Source organism: Patagioenas fasciata, chromosome 2 (assembly GCF_037038585.1).
Source record: "Patagioenas fasciata isolate bPatFas1 chromosome 2, bPatFas1.hap1, whole genome shotgun sequence".
Lineage (NCBI taxonomy): Eukaryota > Metazoa > Chordata > Aves > Columbiformes > Columbidae > Patagioenas > Patagioenas fasciata.
In genome coordinates, this window is record NC_092521.1 from 168351084 (window position 1) to 168365250 (window position 14167).

The 14167-nt window shown below is 57.4% G+C and overlaps 2 protein-coding genes across 3 annotated transcripts in view; one reads left to right on the forward strand and one right to left on the reverse strand.

The window, feature by feature from the left end:
• CCDC12 (coiled-coil domain containing 12) overlaps positions 1 to 3597 on the reverse strand; it is a 50455-nt gene extending 46858 nt beyond the window's left edge. The window contains exon 1 of the mRNA XM_065831467.2: positions 3433 to 3597. Coding sequence (XP_065687539.1) covers positions 3433 to 3558 — 126 coding nt within the window. The 5' untranslated portion in view covers positions 3559 to 3597. The remainder of the gene's footprint in view (positions 1 to 3432) is intronic.
• Positions 3598 to 4025: 428 nt separating this feature from the next.
• The window catches only part of NBEAL2 (neurobeachin like 2), a 30511-nt gene continuing 20369 nt past the window's right edge, over positions 4026 to 14167 (forward strand). The window contains exons 1-7 of one of the 2 annotated variants that reach the window (XM_065832149.2): positions 4026 to 4147; positions 9899 to 9987; positions 10152 to 10316; positions 11478 to 11559; positions 11670 to 11791; positions 11873 to 11955; positions 12616 to 12701. In XM_065832149.2, coding sequence (XP_065688221.1) covers positions 4097 to 4147; positions 9899 to 9987; positions 10152 to 10316; positions 11478 to 11559; positions 11670 to 11791; positions 11873 to 11955; positions 12616 to 12701 — 678 coding nt within the window. In that variant the 5' untranslated portion in view covers positions 4026 to 4096. Of the gene's footprint in view, positions 4148 to 7376; positions 7444 to 9898; positions 9988 to 10151; positions 10317 to 11477; positions 11560 to 11669; positions 11792 to 11872; positions 11956 to 12615; positions 12702 to 14167 lie in introns of those variants that run through there. The other variant, XM_071805441.1, reaches the window with a different exon arrangement.

Genomic DNA, 14167 nt, shown 5'->3' on the forward strand with positions numbered 1-14167 from the left:
GAAATAATTCTGGTAGGGAGGGAAGGAGCTTTGGTCAGCTCAGACTGGTAGGGCTGGAATATGTAGATGGGGATTGAGGGTTGAAGACAGGCTCATGCAGATGAAGTGAGAATATAGGAAGCCAAAAACCCAATGGGAACTCGTGTGGTGGTGCTGTGAGCCCAGGGGTGACCCCATCGCAGATCCCTGTGCAGTAAATGGGCAGCTCAGGGAGAATCGCAGAATCGTTTTGGTTGGAAAAGCCCCTCGAGATCATCAAATCAAACTGTTCCCCCACCCCTGGCACTGCCCCATGTCCTGAGAACCTCCTGTCCGTCTGTCCTGACCCCCCAGGTCCCTCAGCCGCTCCCACCACACTTGTGCTCCAGCCCCTCACCAGCTCCATTCCCTCCTCTCAACTCAAGGCCTTTCTTGTTCTGAGGTGATCCCGCCACCCCTCTGACCACCATTATGAGCCCTGAGGTGATCTTGGTGCCCCTGGCACCACCATTTTGTGTTCTGAAGTGATTTTGGTGCCCCTGGTGCCACCATTTTGAGCCCTGAGGTGATTCCGGTGCCGCCATTTTGAGCCCTGAGCCAAGGCGCCCAAAACTGCCCCCCAAGATTCAAGGTGCCAGGGAAAGTCACCGAGATGCTTCAAAGAGGTTTTGATACAAGGACAGGGCTCCCAGCCCACAGCTTGAAGCTGGAAGAGAGACCAGTTGAACTCCATCTCAGCCAAAACCAAAAGGGATTTAGAAAGGCTTGGACTAACTCGCCAGGACATGGCTCTCTGGAGCCACCACGGGCTACCAGGCATCACCCTCAAAGGCTCCTTCCCGTGCACAAGATATCAGTGGAAAAAAAGACCAACTTTAGCCCTCACAGGGACCAAGCTGGAAAAATCTCACCCAAAATTTAAAGAAAACACAGCAATAAAAGAAATAAGAACAACAACCCGTGTGCTGCACCCTCACAGCCGCTCTGCCTCGCTCCCTCTCAGTTTGCCAGATGGGAGAGGAATACAATAGAAAACAGCTTTGATTTTAGAAGACACTTTTCTTTCTAATAGTTTTTCTTCTCGGCAAGACTGGGTGTGGGGCTGTATCGTGTTTTCCCCTCCCAGAAAGCTCGGTTTTCCGCTAAAAACTATTATTTTGAGGTGAGATACACGGCAGAACGCGCTTGGCCTGCCCCAAGCCACGGCTCCCCTTGATAACCCAAGAGAAGGTGGAGGGACACGACTTTTTCTCATGTCGCTGGAGCATAATAACCCGGATTAACAAATCCAGGGTGATGTGGCAGAGCTCACAACACCCAACGAGTCCAAAAGAGAGAATTCAGCCATGCCGGGACATGCCGAGACAGGCTGAAGCACAACCAAGGTGTTAATGCCAAGTTTCTCAAGCTTACTCCATCCTTCTTTCACCTTCAATTTAAAACAAAACGATCTGTATTCTAATATTTTGAGCTTAGCGTTTGCGGAGGCGACAAGGACAGCAGGTTCAAACAACTGGAGTTTTGAAGGTGAGGATTCAACCCATCACAAAACTTCCCAGATAAACTCCTTGAGAACCGACACCGAATATTTTGCTACCGGCAGCACCTTGAACAATGAGAGATTTACAACAACCACAGTGAATTCCTCCGAGGCGGAGCTAAAAACCTGCTGCACCATCTCTCCCAAAAGAAAATCCCAATTTACAAACCGGCTTAGGCCTGGCTTTGCTCAAACAACCGGTTCCTCAGTCTCCTCAAGCCTGCACTAAGGGCAATCAGGTCTCGATGTCTCCGTGGAAGAGTTTAAGGCGCAGAAAGCGCCGGAGGAACGTAACGTGTTGTTAATTAAGCCCAGGGTGAATCGGTGTTTTCATCCTCGCTGCCAAAGCCAGGTTGCGGTTTGGATTTCAGGTGTGATGCACAGCGAGCTGGGGAGATAACCTGGAAAAATCAAGGGGCTCAATCACACCACGGGGGTGGTTTGAGCCAAGACCAGGGGCAAAGGTTGAGCACAAAAGCAAGAGGAAGCCAAAGCCAGACGGGGCATGGAGTCTTATGGAGCCAGCACGGACCCCAAATGACAAAGCATCATGGAGTCATTTTGGTTGGAAAAGCCCCTCGAGATCATTGAATCCAAGCATTCCCCACCCCTGTCCCTGCCCCATGTCCTGAGAACCTCCTGTCCGTCTGTCCAGCCCTCCAGGGACGGTGACTCCAGCACTGCCCTGGGCAGCCTGTTCCAATGCCCCACAGCCCTTTGGGGAAGAAATTGTTCCCAGATCCAACCTCAACCTCCCCTGGCGCAACTTGAGGCCGTTTCTTTGTGTCCCTGTCTCCCCTCAGCTCCTGTTCTCCAGCTGAACCCCCAGGTCCCTCAGCCTTCCCTGAGCACCCCTGACCCCACATTTCCCACCTCCCACCATCTTCCCATCCTCACACCCTCCTGCCCCCCCCCAACTTCCCCCTTTACCCCCTATTCTCTACGCCAGAGCCCTCACCAACCTCTCTCTCATACCTCCAGGCCTTGAAGAGCAGCTGCTCAATTAACGCACACTGTAATTAAGTTATAAAAGATGCACCCACCATTAATCAATGGGCATGAAGTGCTGGAGCGAGTGGAGAGAAGGGAATGGAGCTGGTGAGGGGCTGGAGCACAAGTGTGATGGGAGCGGCTGAGGGACCTGGGGGGTTCAGCTGGAGAACAGGAGCTGAGGGGAGACAGGGACACAAAGAAACGGCCTCAAGTTGCACCAGGGGAGGTTGAGGTTGGATCTGGGAACAATTTCTTCCCCAAAGGGCTGTGGGGCATTGGAACAGGCTGCCCAGGGCAGTGCTGGAGTCACCATCCCTGGAGGGCTGGACAGACGGACAGGAGGTTCTCAGGACACAGGGCAGTGCTGGGGTGGGTTATGGGTGGACTCCATCATCTTGAGGGGCTTTTCCAACCAAAACGATTCTATAATAAAAACTTTCCAACCACCTGCAAAACGAGGGAACATTTTTCAAGTTTCAGGCCCTTCTGCACGACAAGAGACGGAAGATCCGGTAACACAGTGTTTAGAAGCAGAGCGCTCAGTTTATATTAAACAATATTTAATAAGTAAGAAACTAAACCATTATAACTAACACCAATTATTTTTTAGCATAGACGTCAAAACTTCCAACAACTGTAATACATACGTAATAATAACATAATAATTGTGTGAATATAAGTAGCGCAAGAGTATCCAGTCTTTGGAGCACTTATGGAGGATGATCCCCAGAGCTGATAAAATAAATAATGCCGCTTAACAGTATAATTGACTCTGTTGTTCAGTTTATTGCTCCGTTTCAGCCCCACCACCTGCTGCCTCTTGCCCTCACACCCCCTTACACCCCCAGGCCCACTCCAGACCCTCACATCCCCTTCACTCGCCCACCCCACACACCTCGAACCGCCAAACGCCCCCCAACCTGCAGCGTCCGCTCCCGCAGGGCTCTCAGCCTCTCCCGCCGCCGCTTCGCTTCTTCTTCCAGCCTCCCCAGGGCCGGATCCGCCGCCTCCTCGGCCGCCTCCACCCCGCCACCGGGCGCCGCCATCTTGCCCCTCTTCTTCCCCCACGCTCCGTACAGCCACCGGCGCGCATGCGCGGTAGGCGCGACGCGCCGAGCGCCGAGCGCATCGATGGGGAAAGCGCGGCTGGGGGCGCCAAGGCGGGGGGGAAAATCAAGAAGCGGGAGGGGGGGGCGTAAAAAATATAAAGAAATAAATTAAAAAATAACAATAAAAGGTGTAACGACCGTAAATCAGAATCTACCGCCCAGCCAGGCTTGTGCCCCCGCCCTCCCAGAGCGCGCAAGGCTCAGATGCTTTAATTGTGGGGGGGTAGTAATTGGGGGGGGGGGGCATTTAACCATTTAACCTTCCCCACCCCCCTCTTTTAGCTTCGCTTTGGGCTGCCGGGTGGGGGAAGTTAGGAAGGGGAGAGGGTGAGAAGTGGTTCCCACGCCCCTTCCCAGCAGCAGGTACCCGGTCCCGGGGGATCGTGACACCGCCCCCCGCACCTGGGGGAGGGCCCGGGGGGGCGGAGCCGCCCGCCGTGCCGTTCCGAGCCGTTCCGAGCCGTGCCGGCCCGGCATGGCTTCCCGGGAGCGGCTCTATGAGCTTTGGATGCTTTACTTCGCCAAGGTGAGCCCGAACCCCCGCCGAATTTTTATCCCTGGGGGGGGTGCAGCACCTCTTTACCCCCATTACCCCCTCTGCCTGCGTTGCCTGCATCCCTGGGGGGTGTGAGCGCTGCCTGCACGCCCCTGCCTGCACCTCTTGCCTTGGGCGTATCGCACCCCCATTTTGGGGGGGGGCACCGCAGCCCCCTCTGCACCCCACTGCCGCATCCTGGGTTCCGCGACCCCCCCGCCCCGTGTGCGAATCGCGTCCCCCCGTGACCCCCTGAAATATCCCCAGGGTCCATGGCCGCCCCCCGGGCGTCACCGCAGCCCGAGGTCCGCGATCCCCCCGGGGGCAAGCGCGTCCCTCCGTGACCCCATCGCCGCATCCAGTGGTCCGCGACTCCCCTGTGCTCCGCGTTTTGGGGGGCACCGCATCCCCACGGAGCCACCCCCCCGGCATCCCGCACTCGCCTTCTCACATTTCGGGGGGGTCCACACCCCCTTATATCCATTCGGGAGGGTTTGGGGGGTTTGTCGTGTCCCCCCTCCCGCCGTGTCCCTGCGCCCCCGCCCGGCAGCAGGTGCAGCCGCGGTGACATTGGAGCCTCGGGAGCAACGGGGGGACGGGGACAAGGGGGGTGTCCTGCCCATGGGGGTCTGTCCTGCTCAGGGGAACCCCCCGGTCCCACCCCGAGAGTCCCTCGCGTTTCGTTTTCCACTTAATCACCCCCATTCCCAGGCTGGAGAGGTGGGGGATGGACTGGAGAAGAGGGGACCCCCCCCTTGTGTCACCCCTGGCTCCTGCGCCCATGGGTTGAGGTCACCAGTTGAGTTTTTGGGGTGCAGGGTGGTTATTTCTACCCCAAACCTCCACTCTGTCCCCAGCACGTGGCAGGGGACACCGGGAGGGATGGGGACACCGCGGGGGTGGGAATCCCAGTCCCAGCTGGGGACAGGGACAGCGTCATGTCTGTCACCTCATCCGGCCCCATGACGTCCCCTAGGAGCCACCAGCTCTTCTGCACCCCAAAACAAAGCCACCTCCAACCCCCGTCCTGCTCAGTGCCAGGAAAAGGTGGTGGAGCATCTTCAGGGTCCCCTTGGTGACAGACCTGTCACCCTCAAGTGACCCTGCGCCCATTGTGGCCCCAGTATGAGATATAAAAACAAATTGTGACATTGTGGGAGCAGGTGGCAGGAGGTGGCACCAGGTCCATGGGGTTTCGGTGGGACAGGTTGTATGAGGGACATTGGGTGAGCGTGGTGGGGTGGGGACATGGGCCACCTCATTGGGGTGGTCACACCTTCCCGGTGACAGGTGCTGCACCATCAGGTGGCCGTGGTTGTACAGGGACATGTCCCGTGCTGTCGAGGTGTTTGCGATGTGGGGACATGTGCTATGACATGAAGGTGTCCATGGTTGTATGGGGACATGTGCCGTGTCACCAGGTGTCCATGGTCATATGGAGACATGTGCCGTGACATCGAGGTGTCTGTGGTTGTATGGGGACATGTGCCAAGTCACCAGGTGTCCATGGTCATATGGAGTCATGTGCCATGACATCGAGGTGTCTGTGGTTGTATGGGGACATGTGGCATGTCACCAGGTGTCCATGGTTGTATGGGACATGTACCGTAACATTGAGGTGTCCATGGTTGTATGGGGACACATGCCATGCCACCAGGTGGCCGTGGTCATATGGGGACATATGCCATACTGTCAAGGTGTCCGTGACCATATGGGATACGTCCCATGCCACCAAGGTGTCTGTGGTACTTTGGGGACACATCCCATGCCATCAAGGTGTCTGTGGTCCCTTGGGTACATGTGCCATGCCATCAAGGTGTCTGAGGTTGTACAGGGACATGTCCCATGCCATCGAGGTGTCTGAGGTTGTACAGGGACATGTCCCATGCCCTTGAGGTGTCTGAGGTTGTACAGGGACATGTCCCATGCCATCGAGGTGTCTGTGGTTGTACAGGGACATGTCCCATGCTGTCGAGATGTCCCTGGACACACGGGGGTATGTGCCATGTCACCGGGTGTACATGGTCACAGGGGGACACAAGCCACGCCATCGGACTGTGTGCCCTTGCATGGGGACACGTGCCTCACTGTCTGGGTGTGTGCGGTCACAGTGCCACACCAGTGGGGTGGCCGTGCCACCAGGGCCAGGGCAGGACTTTGGTGTCACCTCCCCAGCCAGGTCACACTGCAAAACCCCACTGGCCTGCGCCATGGTGACGTCCCCAAGCACCCAGCGAGGACAAGGCTGCCTGGACATGTCCCCTGGTCCATGTCACACTTGTGTCATCCCACTACCAGTCTTGTTCTGAGCTTCAACCCGGGGTGGTGGGTGGTGCCACCGGTCTGAGTGTCACCTCCATGGCAATGTCCCCCGTTGTCATCCCCCTCGCTGGCTGGTGACATCGGATGAGGGCTGTGCACCGGGAGCGGCTGCGTTATCTCTCATGGCTTTAAAATAGGCCAGAGCTCACGTCACCGTATCGATGGCACTGACAGGGGACGGGGATGTCCCCAGGGATGTCCCACGGGGCGGCCGTGCCATGGCAGGGATGGTACCGACCATGTTGCCCCACACCAGCCGCGGGGGTGGCAGGAGGTGACAGTGACCCCACTGGGGTCCCATTGCCGTGATCTCCGGTGTCACCCCTCGACACTTAATGGCGGGGGCTGGCTTTGTCACCGTCACTTGTGGGGGGGGTCTCGGCAGCGCCGGGGAGGGATGGAGGTGGCGGCACCACGTTCCCAGGTGACACCGCGCCGGCCGAGCCCAGAAGCCACCCAACAGGCTCTGCCAGCTGGGACGGGCACCGGCGGGGGCGGCCGCCCGCGCCCGGATGGGACACCGGCTGCGGGTGGGTGACAGGAGGGGACACTGGGGTCGGGGGGGGCGCTCTGAGAACCGTCGCACTCCCCACGCTCCGGCTTTGGTGACGCCCAGGCGGGGGTGACAGCAGGGTTTGGCGGCGTGCCCGTGCCGGGCGATGCCCATCGTGTCCCCATCGCCACCGCCGTGACCTTGACCCTGGCACATCCCAAAGCTGCTGGGTGGGCGCGCGGGGTTGGGGACAACGGGTGACACCCCCTTGCACCCCAAAACGGGGGGGGCGGGCGGAGGAAGCGCCGTTGGGGCGGCGGGTGACTTGGCATTTCCTGACGCTTTGGGGTTTTGTTTCTTTTTTTTGGTGGTTTTTGCACAAGAGCGAGGCAGCGGTGACAAAGTTCGGGGCGGGGGGACACAAAAATAACAACAACCCCCCCGTCCTGTCTCCAGGGTCATGGACCCCCAGGTAACACGGGGTCTGGGTGAGGGGGAACATGGGGGGACACCCCCCTGGTCACACCACTGGGTGCTGGTGCTTGCGGTTGGGTGGTAAACGGGGCGGGGAATGGGTGACACGGGGGGGTGGTGGCTTCAAGGGGGGACATAGGGGGTGTTGAGGGGGTCCCCTCCATTGCGGTGATGCTGTGGGTACCCCAGGGAGGGATCAGGACCCCTGTGTCCCCAGGGAGTTGTCCCTGTGGGGAGCGAGGTGTCCCCAAGGGGGGATGGTGCCTGCCTGGGTGGGGACACCCCAGGGTGCCGCGCTGGGGTGCGGGGGGACATGCGTCACCCCAAGGGGCCACATTGGTGTGCACAGGAACATGGGTCACCCCAAGGTTCTTTGTTGGGGTGCACAGAGCCGTGGGTCACCCCAAGGTGCCACATTGGGGTGCACAGGAACATGGGTCACCCCAAGGTTCTTCACTGGGGTGCACAGAGCCGTGGGTCACCCCAAGGTGCCACACTGGGGTGCAGGGGAACATGGGTCACCCCAAGGTGCTGCGTTGGGGTAAAGGGGAACCTTGGTCACCCCAAGGTGCTGTGTAGGGGTGTGCAGGGATGTGAGTCACCCCAAGGTGCCACACTGGGGTGCAGGGGAGCATGGGTCACCCCAAGGGGCTGCTTTGGGTGCTCAGGGACATAGGTCACCCCAAGGTGCCACACTGGGGTGTGCAGGGCCATGGGTCACCCCAAGGTGCCACATTGGGCTGCAGGGGAACATGGGTGACCCCAAGGTGGCACGTTGGGGTGAAGGGCAATGTTGGTCACCCCAGGGTGCTGTGTTGGGGTGCACTGGGACGTGGGTCACCCCAAGGTTCTTCACTGAGGTGTGGAGGGACATGGGTCACTGCAAGGGGCTGCTTTGGGTGTTCAGGGCTGTGGGTCCCCCCAAGGTGCCACAGTGGGGTGCACAAGGGACCTGAGTCACCCCAAGGTGCTATGTTGGGGTTCTCAGGGCCATGGGTCACCCCAGGGTGCCACACTAGGGAGTGCAAGGACCTGGGTGACCCCAAGGTGCATCATGGGGGTGCAGAGGGACATAAGTACCTGAAGGTGCTGCTTTGGGGTGCACAGGGCTATGGGTCACCCCAAAGTTCCTCACTGGGGTGCTCAGGGGCACAGATCCCCCCCAGGGTGCCACATTGCGGTGCACAGGGACACAGGTCACCCCCAGGTTCCTAATTGGGGTGATGAGGGACATGGGTTCACCCCAAGGTGCCACTCTGGGTTGACGAGGGACATGGATCACCACAAGTGCCACGTTGGGGTGCAGGGGAATTTGGGTCACCCCAAGGTGTCACACTGGGGTGCACAGGCACACAGGTGACCTCAAGGCTCCTCACTGGAGTGCTCAGGGACATGGGTGACCCCAAGGTGTCACCCTGGGTGCAGGAAGACTTGGGTCACCCCAAAGTTCCTCACCAGGGTGTGGAGGGACATGGGTCACCCCAAGGTGCCACATTGGGGTGCACAGGGACATGGGTCACCCTAAGGTTCCTCAATGGGGTGATGAGGGACATGGGTCCCCTCAAGGTCCTACATTGGGGTGCCCTGGGCCGTGTGTCACCCAAAGGTTCCTAATTGGGATGCTCATGGATGTGGGTGACCCCTTGGTCCTACACTGCGGTGCTCAGGGACATGGGTGACCCCAAGGTGCTATATGGGGGTGCACAGGGACATTGGTCACCCCAAGGTTCTTCACTGCTGATTGGCTGGTGATTGTCTGTAGGGGGCAGGTGCGCTGGGTGCTGATTGGTCAGTGGATGCACAGGTTGTATGACTCTGGATGCTGATTGGTCAGCAGCTCCACAGGTGCGCTCACACCCCCAGTCCCAACCAACCATCAGCTCCTGGGGGGGTGGGACTTGGCCGTTCTCTCTGCTGATTGGCTGATACCTCCAGGGTGTTGGTCAAGTGTGGGATCTGATTGGTCAGTGGTTCTACAGGTTGTGTGGCTCTGGATGGTGATTGGTCAGAAGCTCTGTAGGTTCTGCTGATTGGTCAGCAAGTCCACAGGTTGTACTGCTTTGCATGCTGATTGGTCAGCAAGTGCACAGGTTGGGCTGCCCCCTGTGCTGATTGGTCAGCAGCTTCACAGGTTGTGCTGCTTTAGGTGCTGATTGGTCAGCAGCTTCACAGGTTGTGCTGCTCTAGGTGCCGATTGGTCAGCAGCTCCACAGGTTGTGTTGCTGTGCATGCTGATTGGTCAGCAAGTCCACAGGTTGTGCTGCTCCCCGTGCTGATTGGTCAGTGGCTCCACAGGTTGTTCTCACATTCCCAGTCCCAACTCATCATCAGCTCTTGGGGTGGGGGGGTGGGACTTGACTGTTCTGTCTTCTGATTGGCTGCTACCTCCGGGGCCGTGGTCAGCGTGGCTTCTGATTGGCCAGCGCCTCCAGCCCCCCGTCCCACCCTTGCAGAAGGACCTGACGTACCTGCAGCAGTGGCTGGAAGCCTTTGTCATGAACTTCGAGAAGATCATCGCCCTGCCCTCGCTGGAGCCCCGGAGGTGAGGAGCACCCATGGGTGCTGCCAGGACAACACCCCCCGCTCCATTTGGGGGTTACCACAGCAACGGTGGTTTGAAACCATCCGGTCTGAAGCTCGGCTGGAGTTTGGTGGGTTATGGGTTGGTGAGGGTCACATCCTGTCCCCCCCACCCCGTGTCCCCAGGGCGGAGGAGTCGGTGTCGGAGCTGCCGGTGCTGCCGCGGGAGGTGCTGCAGGTGCTGAGTCAGCGGTTGGGACAATGTGTGACCCAGGTCCCGCGGGAGGAGGGCGCTGGGACCAGCCTGGGGCAGGCGCTGCTGCTGCTCAAGTTCTTCATCATCATCTGCAGGTGGGTGAAACCCCCCCCAAAAATAACCCCCTACATCTCCCCCATGGGGTCCCAGTTTCCCTCCGTCCACCCCACCCATGTGGGTTCTTGAGTTTGGTGCTTTCGGTGCCTTTTTGATGATGGGGGGGGTCCTCTCAGTGCCCCCACACTCATCACTGTGTCCTGTGCACCCCCCCAAATCTTCACTGAAGGGACCAAACTGGTGTCACCGTTGTCCCAAACCACTCTGGTACCTTCCTGGATGTGCATCCCCCCCTCAAACCCCAAAACACATCACCCCCCCACCAAAGCACAGCATCCCCACCCCCCCAAAGTCTGTCACCCCCCATGAATTACCCCAAAACATGGTGTTTACCCTCTAAAATTGCATCCCCCCTAAGGTGTGGCACCCCCCATGAAGTGCAGCATCCCCCCCATAACACAATATTCACCCCCCAAAAAGTGCATCCCCCCAAAATGTGTCACCCCCCAATGAAATGCAACATCCCCCCAAAACAGAGTATTGACCCCCCCAAAGCCCAGCATCCCCCCCAAAGTGCATCACCCCCCAGGAAGTGCAACACCCCCCCCAAAACACAGCATCCCCACAACAAAGAGCATCATTACCCTCCTAAGCATATCACCCCCAAAACACAGTATTTACCCCCCCAAAACACAGCATCCCCCCCAAAATGTGCATCATTACTCCCCCACAGTGCATCACGTCACCCCAAAACCACAGTATTCATCCCTCTATGAAGCAGAGCAGCCCCCCCTCCAAAGTGCATCACCCCCCCTGTGAAGTGCAACACGCCCCCAAAACACAGCATCCCCCCCAAAACGTGCATAATTCCCCCCCGAAGTGCATCACATCACCCCAAAACACACTATTTATCCCCCCATGAAGCGCAGCACCCCCCCAGAGCACAGCACCCCCTCCACAAAGCACCTCATTGCCCCCCCCACCCCAATTACATCCCCCCCAGCTTGATTCTGCCACCTCCTGGCAGCAGCATCCCCACCAATCCCTTCCATGTCCCTTGGAGGGGGTGACAATCCACCTGTGTCCCCGCACTTTTCCAACCACTAATGGGGTTCAGCTGTGCCAGCTGCTGTGTTAGCGACCCCCCCACAATGCAATAACCCCCCCTAATGTTTTATATCCCCCCCCCCACCTCTCAGGAACCCGGAGAACATCCAAGCGGACAAAACCCCCGGCTTCATCCCGGAGGTGCTGAAGCTCCTACGAATCTGTTCCAGCAAGGTGAGCGCAGGGGGAGAATTTACCTCAATTAGGGGGGGGGCTCAGCCACAGGTTTTATTCTTTTTAATGTGGGGGGGGTTAATCTTGCTCTGGTTTTAATTTCCTGGTAGCTGAGGGGTCCCCGGGAGGATGCGCGGGGTGGGATGCAGCTGGAAAGCGCGATGCTCCACGCTCTGCATCTCTGCGAATGCCTCTTCGACCCCTACCAGACATGGAGACGGCAGCTTAGTGGGTGAGCACAGACCCCCCCTTGCATCCCAAAACCCCCCCAAAACTTTTGTGTCCCCCCCCTGCTTCACCCCTTTTATTCCAGAGAAGTCGTCAGCGCGAAGGAGAAGAGTAAATACAAGTTTTCCCCGGCTTCGTTGCCCCCCGAATTCAGCGACTTTTTCCAAGGTAAAAGGGGGTCCTGCCCCATCACATCACTCACAATGGGGTTTCAGGGATGTATGGAGGGTCAGTATGGGATCCATGGGTGAGCGGAGCATCCGGGGACAACTGGGGGCTGGGATCCTGGAGCATCTATAGGATCCGTGGGGACATTGATATCCAGCATTTACAGGGTTCTATACCTGCCCCTGGTTGTCCTATAGCTTCCCCTCGCAAATATAGCATCCTATACGTGCCTCAGGGGCGGTGTTTGCTTGAGGACAAATATAGGAGTCCATATGTGCCCATAGGAGAGGGGAAATAGGATCCTATACCCACCCTCACAAATATAGGATCATACACTTGTTCCATGATCACTATATGATTCAAGGGCAAATATAGGATCCTATACCTGCCCCCGGGACCCCGTACGTGCCCGTATGGGCACGTACGGGGTCCCGGGGGCAGGTATAGGATCCTGGGGAGCCTACAAAAATCACTGAAAAGGGGATTTTCTTCTGGGGAAGCCCCAAAAAACCCCCATTCTGAAATCACCTAAAACTCCCAACGAACCCAACCGCCCGTAAATCCCCAAATTGAGCCTTATTTTGAACAAAACCCCATTTTCTCGATTGTTCTCTTCCTATTTCCTCCCTAAATTAAACGTTTCCCTCCTCATCCTCACAGAGAGTTTCCAAGCCGGGGGGCAACTCCCCGAAACACTCCAGCTCCGACTGATCCATCTTTTTGGGGCCATCCTTTCCGGATCTAAGGTAACATTGGGAAGGGGATGTGGGAGGATTTGGGAGCATCATCCAAGTGATAAAACCCCCAAATGTTATAAGGTGGAGGTGGTCTGCCTTGACTTGAGTAAGGAATTTGGCACAGTGTCCCACAGCATCCTCACAGCTAAATTGAGGGAGTGCGGTCTGGACGATCGAGTAGTGAGGTGACTGTGAACTGGCTGAAGGGAAGAAGCCAGAGAGTCGTGGTCAGTGGGGCAGAGTCCAGTTGAGGCCTGGATGCAGTGCAGTGCCTCAGGGGTCAGTGCTGGGGCGGTGTTGTTCAATATATTCATCAGTGATTTGGATGAGGGAATAGAGTGACTGTCAGCAAGTTTGCTGGTGACACCAAGCTGGGAGCAGTGGTGACACTGGAAGCTGTGCTGCCATCAGAGACCTGGACAGGATGGAGAGCTGGGTGAGGGAAAATGTAATGAAATAGAACAAGGTCAAGGGTAGAGTCTGGAATGTGGGCAGGAACAACCCCAGGTTCCAGTGTGAGATGGGGAATGAGCTGTTAGAGAGCAGTGTAGGGAAAGGGAGCTGGGGGTCCTGGGGACAGCAGGGTGACCATGAGCCAGCACTGGGCCCTTGTGGCCAGGAAGCCAATGGTACCTGGGGTGGGTTAGAAGGGGGTGCTCAGTAGGTCAGAGAGGTTCTCCTGCCCCTCTGCTCTGCCCTGGGGAGACCACACCTGGAATATTGTGTCCAGTTGTGGCCCCTCAGCTCCAGAAGGACAGGGAACTGCTGGAGAGAGTCCAGCGCAGCCACCAAGATGCTGGAGGGAGTGGAGCATCTCCCGTGTGAGGAAAGGCTGAGGGAGCTGGGGCTCTGGAGCTGGAGAAGAGGAGACTGAGGGGGGACTCATTCCTGGGGATCAATATGGAAAGGGGCAGTGTCAGGAGGATGGAGCCAGGCTCTTCTGGGTGACACCCAGTGACAGGACAAGGGGCAATGGGTGCAAACTGGAACACAGGAGGTTCCACTGCAAGAGGAGAAGCAACTTGTTGGGGGTGAGGGTGTCAGAGCCTGGCCCAGGCTGCCCAGGGAGGCTGTGGAGTCTCCTTCTCTGCAGACATTCAAACCCGCCTGGACCCCTTCCTGTGGAACCTCAGCTGGGTGTTCCTGCTCCGGGGGGATTGCACTGGATGAGCTTTCCAGGGCCCTTCAACCCCTGACATTCTGGGATTCTGTGATATTCCAAACATGATAAACCCTGAAATTAAACCGCTTAATTTTTTTGAAGCCTTTAAAAATCTTCCCTAAAATTCCAGCTTTAAATTCAAGTGGGGTTTAAAACTAAAGAGGGGGTTGAGCTGAAGCTGCTGGTTCATCACCAACTCGACAGATGAGAATTTCTTGGCTGAATAAAATCGAGCAGAAGTAGGTTTTAATTAACCCAATGCTTAAAAACCAGGACTTAATTAATAGCTCCAAAATTGGCTTCAAATTAATTT